At 36.5% G+C, this 6587-nt stretch overlaps 1 protein-coding gene across 1 annotated transcript in view; it reads right to left on the bottom strand.

Annotated features, from left to right (window-relative positions):
* Window positions 1-3676: 3676 nt before the first annotated feature.
* UACA (uveal autoantigen with coiled-coil domains and ankyrin repeats) overlaps window positions 3677-6587 on the bottom strand; it is a 35334-nt gene continuing 32423 nt past the window's right edge. The window contains exons 17-19 of the mRNA XM_067305782.1: window positions 5601-5753; window positions 4552-4617; window positions 3677-3842 (exon numbers count right to left, since the gene is read on the bottom strand). Of these exons, the coding sequence (XP_067161883.1) occupies window positions 3771-3842; window positions 4552-4617; window positions 5601-5753 (291 nt within the window). The 3' untranslated portion in view covers window positions 3677-3770. The remainder of the gene's footprint in view (window positions 3843-4551; window positions 4618-5600; window positions 5754-6587) is intronic.

Genomic DNA, 6587 nt, shown 5'->3' with positions numbered 1-6587 from the left:
GCACAGTTTTAATTTCTGCTCCATTGATTCTTTGGAGGATGAAGAACTGAGAAAAGAAAAAAAAAAATCCATGCCCAAGCAGAAATGCCACTACAACAAACGTGGCATGGTTCAACACAAAAGGAAACTCTGTTCAATAAAGAAACATTGAATTCCAGATCAAGTGAGTTTAGCATGATGTTCTGGGGACAGAAAAATGGGCAGAGTGCTCTGAAACTCTCAGCATACATAACAGCCAATTAGACATGCACACGGATTTATCAGATCCTGTATTCTGATGATGATCAATTGTCCTAATTAAATAGTGAAAAGCAACCTAGTTTGGTGCAGGTTATCAGAAAGCCTGTAGGAACACTGTTGCAATTATTAATACTATTTCAGACAAGTACCAACTTTCAGCTTAATTAACTGTTTAGCATCTAGTAACATGCAATATTAGGGGAATATTACAGAAAGTTTTTTTTTTTTAAATACACACTTCACCCCAGCTACCAATAGATGTTCCAAAAACTGGAATCATGCCTTTAAAAAAATACACACGTGCATACGTATATACACATACATACTGCAGTGGATTAAGCCAGTAATCATATTCACGCTTCTAGTAACATGACATCAGATTCAGGTTGCATAAGTGGTCTTGCCTGAAGTCACTGAACATGGTGAGGAACCTCAGACTTGTGCTACTTTGATTCGGTGGCTGGAACAACAGTTACAACAATTAAGTCTTCCCACAACAGCACCACAATAAGGAACTTAAATGTACAACCTAGGCGTCTCCAGATAGCTGTTCTGACACGGGTCAAGGAGTGGGAAGAGCAGTAAATGTTTTCAGCTAGCAGCTTGCTCTTGAAGTTTCAAGCTGGTACTTAAGTAGCATGTTAGTCTCTTTTTAAAGAGGATGACAAAAGAGAAACGCTAACAGAAAGAAATTACTTTGCCTACTAAAAAATACAAGAGGATAGGAAATATCATCCAAAAAGCTTTTAAATAATTAGCCTCACTCTGCAGTAGAAAGCATAGCTGGAGATAAGACGTATAATACAGCTGAGAATAAAGTTATCAGAAAGTCATCAGTGAAAGCCACTTCAAGATACCCTATAGATTAACAGACTAAAGTTGGCAAAACATATCTACCAGCCTAGCAAGTGTTTAGACACATCAAATCATGAAACAGTTCTACCTAAGTGGCAGTTACTTTTCAGAAAAACCCCAAATGTCAGTACTTCCCTCCCCACCCCCTCCACCAAGGTCAAATTTGAGATTTCCAAGAATACCCAGAGAGAGCTTTTGCATACTGACTCAGAACAAAAAGAACAAGCAGCTCCTGTAAATTGTTCAGAGTTCCAAGGAAGAAACCACTATTCTGCTCATTGTTCAAATATCGTGAAGTCTCACTTATAGCCTTTCCCATTTCTGCATCCCACAGATGTGAACAGGTAAGCCAACTAACAAAAACCAGTTAAGCTAACAGTGAAAGCAGGGAGCCCTTCACTTTCAGGTCACACCAAATGACCAGACTTCAGTAGCGCTGAGAAATCATCCTGTGAAGATTGTTTAGTTACTCCAAGAAGTCAGGTAGCAGTGTAGGATGTCACATGAACGCATTTTTAATCAAATACAAAAACTTCACTGTCTCACCTCCAAATCCTGATGACTGACATAACAGACAGCATACCCTGTTTGGTGTGGAAGTGGCCAGAGTAGATTTACTCTAAAAAGTCAATTGATAGAAGCTTTAAGTTCTCTATATTTGATTCTCAATTAATACCATTAAAACTTTACTAACTACGAACTCTGCAAGTAGACGGAAGAACTACTAATCTTAGTAGACATCTAAAAAGTAAACCTGTGTTACCTGGCATTCAAGAGCATTCAAGTGAGTTCAACATCCTTCACTACTCATACTATTTTGCCAACTATTTATACTCCTTTATCTTTTACAGAATTGACCACTACAATACAAAAAAGAAGAACACACTTTATTGTTAGGCAATACAGCAGAAGTTTAAAAAATTACATAGAGCTCCCTCAATAAGGAAACATACAATATCAAAATATGCCAGAGTTAGTATATCAAAACAATCAGTTTCTCTCCAATAAGAGCTTCAAGTAATGCAATCGGAAAAGAATTTGGCTAAAAACTACTGTATATAGATTGAGATGCCTTCTGTAATAATCCTCTAAGAAATTAAAGGAAAGCAGCAGTAGATCTGTTGTACTACAGATATATTTAGTAAATATATTAAATATATTTATATAAAAACTGTCCTGCACATTCATCATTATGTCTGCATCCTCTTCCCTGTGGCAGTTGTCATTTCCATTCTATGCCATGACACTGCCCAAAAGAGGGGGCACAAAAGGAAGCAAATAACACTACTATAAAAAAAAGTGAGAGAGAGACAGAGAGACCTAAGCCTGTACGGTACAGTTTCTTGGGTTTGCATTAAGACCACATAAGCAAGCAGATACCTCAGAACCTTGACTTAAGTTGTCCTTATTTCTCAGGAGCATGGAAGAGGAAGTTTATCTTTTGTCCATAGGATGCCAGGTTCCTACTCACTAGTTACATATAAATACTTTCAAGCAAATTGTCTGAAGATAACAGTACTATTGATAGCACTTACAATGTTTATTCTATTAAAACAGCAACACAGAGGAAAAGAATCATTGACAAATGAGCCTAATAATCCAAAACGTTGTATTTTCTTTCATAAAACATACTTCAGATACATCATCCTTTGGAATTATTGCACCTTCACTTAAAAATGAAGCCCTGTCTTCTTTAATAGGTAGATTCCAAGCAAATTAAAATTTGCATTTTATTAATCTTACTATTTGCAGCTTTCCCCATAAATAATTGGATTATAGTACATAATTTACATTTAAAAGGAAAATACCTTAAGCTTCTGTAAGAAATTGTTTTAAAATCAAGTATCTGAATTATCTAATGTACAGTTTAATGAGATGCTCAGTCTACACCCATATTATGCCTAATGAAGAATGAAACTATACAAAAGCAGAACAGCATTTCAATCTAAATGCAATAGTCCTACTTTTAGAACCTACAGTAATCAACATTATCAAACAGTCATGAAAAATCTTCCAGGGAAGGTGGAGATAAAAAATTAGTGTTTTGACAGAAACCCTGATTTAAGTCTTGTAAAAGGCAAAGGCACTACATCTTAAGTTACTAAAAGTCTGTAACTTGGCCAGCCAAGTTACAACATACAACTAAACACCTTCCATCTTGCTTTGCAGCTGACCTAAGCACATAGTAATGTCTTGATCAACTTAAGTGACAAACAGGATAGCCACATTTTTTTAAAATGATTAAGAGAATTAAACAGCTACAATACTTCAGCCAAGCTCATTTGAACGTAGTTTATTTTCAATCATACCATAAGAGTTCAAGTTATAGGATGAACTAGAATTTCTGGGTATAGGCCTTGTCTTATGAAGTGGTCAATCCGACATTGAAATAATTTAACTACTATGTCATCATTTTGACTTGTAAACCAATTGTTAAGTAGGTTCTACATCATTTATTAATCTACTGAAATAAGTTTCAGATCAAGCTTCATAGTCCTGTTCTACTGCTTTACAAGAAAGTATTTCAGCTTCATAAATTGTTTCATATTTGGAGTAACTTTTGGGGGGTTCCAACTGCAGTTATGTTAATATAAATCTCATGAAGGTTATCACTACCGTAATCACAGCACTCCTACAAGATGCAGCAGCCCTCAAGAGACATGGCACTAAGCACATCAGCAAACAAGTCCCTGTCTCATTCGAATGATCTGTAGTAAAGCAGCTTGGACATCTTCATCCATGTGACCCTAGAGCAAACAAACACTTCAGTTAAAAAGAAAGAAAGAAAAGGCCCATAAGTATCACCATTCACAGCTAATGTTAGAAGATTCTCCAGAACTGCCCAAAAGTATTAACTCATTTCTGTTATTTCACCACTCTAGACAAATCTGAAATACTTGTGGAATCCTCTGTTGCTTTCTCATGAGATAAAGAAGTGTCCATCTCAATGGCACACTGAGTTTCCTATTTGAAAACATTATTTGGGAAATAATTACTGTTCATATCCTCTTGACTCTACAGCTTGCTGCTGTAACAGTGGTCCCTGTTTTTTGTGCTTAAGTATCTGAAATCGTAAAATTTCAAAATGAGTTATTCAGTTTTGTTTAATGAGAGCCACGGGGTTAAGGCTGTATTAAAAGTTTCCAACATTCACTTGGCTTCTATCCAGCATTATTTGAGATGATGCAGAATTGACAACACATCACCTGACACCATCACCCGCAGAATAAGCAACTGTTATATATAGTTATACTGTATACGGATGGTAATAAGGAGATGGAACAATAAACACACCATTCTTATACTTTTGCTTTTTTGATGGATCAGTTCATTCCAAAACTCTCAACTTGAAAACAGATACTTGATTCTAGGTTCAAGTCTATTTGAGATCTTCCAGTAAAACAGAAACCAGTGCCTTCAGAATCTCTACATTCAGGCAATGACAGACTAACATACCTGCACGGCACTAAGAAGATGTGTCCGATAAACTGAAATTACTTCTTGGTGCTGCCTTTTAGCATCCTATAAAAACCAAGATAGAGAGAGGAGATTAAATTAAAATTTTGAACATTAATCCCTGCATAACTCCAGCTTTGCATGTTTGGTTTTGTGCATGTATTTTAGACTAGCAAAACCAGAATTTCAAGGTTAAATTTTGCTATAACCCCTCCATTAACCAAGAAGAAAAGTCACCCCTTCACTTTTATTGCTTACTGGCAGCAGACCAGTTTTGCTGAAAACAAGGCTATTCAGACAGGCTGATTCAGTGTCAGTCCAGGTGCTATGATCAAAAGCCTGCTTCATCAAGAGCATGTGGTATCCGTTTAAAATCCCCCAATTTAAGTATGCTTCACCTTATAAGGTCAACCTTGCAAACACTATTAAGGATATATCCTAGTTTTGTACAGATTTACAAATACATAACTTTGCTTACATACATAGCTTAATTATGAGAAGCTTTATTCAAGTCACAAGGCCACTAATATCCATGTCTGAACACAAAACCACAGCTCCTACCATAAAGTATTCCCTCTACTGTGACTACTTCATGATAAGCATTATACTGCATGCTCTTTGCGGACAAGGGAATGCAGAGTCATCAAATCCTTTAAGAAAGGACGACCTCTCTTCTCGTCAAGGCGAGAAGAGACACGGTTGGTGTTTTTGTAAGAAATGTTACTGTGGAACTTGCACACAGAAATGGTCTTTACATTAACTGTCACAGCACACCTAGTAAGCACAAGTTCTCTCCAGATAAATTGTTTCTGTGCCCACTTCATTTGGAGAAGTTCCCAAACACTGCAACTCTTATGTGCAGAAGTCACCGCCAATACACTGAATCAGGGGTGGGGGCGCAGCACATTAGTACTCTACTTGTCTTCAGAGTTCAGGCCCACAGTCAACTCCAGTGCTCTAATGACCACATAGATACTTCCCTCTTTAAAAAAGAATCATTGTAAGCAATGTTACTGCATTTCAGAGCAATGTCTTGCATAATTACTTACAGCTAGCTGTTGCTGAAGCATTTGCACTTGGTTCTGGAGCATTTCAACTTGTTGGTTCTGTCTTTTTGAGGGAATCCCACTGGTGTAAGTAAGCTGAGACAAGCCATTAAGAGCTTGTTTTAATCGCTCTACATCATTAAGCAGTTCTGTTATCTTTAAAAGAACACAAAAACCTTAGTTAGGGATGTCTCACTTACTGAAAAGCAATATTCCTGACGTTTTTAAAGTCTAACGAAGATTGGCAAACATTGAGGGGTATTTGTTACTGCATACCAATCACACTAGCTAAGAGACTGTGCAAGGACAACCTCATTTTCATGACAAGCTATCATTGGTTCACGCTCTGCTTCCTAGCATTGAAATCCATAAGGTATGGACTTCAGTCTGCCAGACACCCAAATGACTTGTAGTCTAAAGATATTCTCATTTCCAAAGAGGACACTGAATGGTCAAAAAACAAGCTAGAGAAATTAAACAAATATGGCTCCAATCTACACAAATGTAGGTATCTGAAGGAGAAACATGGTCAGCATACATTTAACAGGAATATTCTTGAACTGTATTTTATATAAAGTTAAAATCTTCCAGAATCAAGTTAGCACTGTTTGTTAATCCTAGATTTTACTGTAAGAAACCATCTTTGTACTAACTGAATCTGCTAAAATGAACCAGACCTATTTAAGATCATTAATTAGCACACTTAGGCATTTCAAAGCCATATTGGTCACAAATTCATGATTTACTTCATCTTCCTGATGTCAGGCTGGCAACGTCTTTTGCACAGAAATTGCTAAAATAACATATCAACAGATGGAAAAATCAAGCTATAAACTGGAAACATGCAAGTCACCTAATTGATGCAATAATCAGCTTACATGTACAAAAAAATCTGATAAACTCACAGTGAAGTTTTAAAAGGTTGAGTTTACTTACAACATATGCCCGACATAGATGAAGAATTAAGAAAGTTTAGTATAATGCTACCAA

The sequence above is a fragment of the Apteryx mantelli genome, chromosome 15, assembly GCF_036417845.1.
Source record: "Apteryx mantelli isolate bAptMan1 chromosome 15, bAptMan1.hap1, whole genome shotgun sequence".
Classification (NCBI taxonomy): domain Eukaryota; kingdom Metazoa; phylum Chordata; class Aves; order Apterygiformes; family Apterygidae; genus Apteryx; species Apteryx mantelli.
The sequence above is the reverse complement of the archived record's forward strand: the minus strand, read 5'-3'. Positions and strand labels throughout refer to the sequence as shown.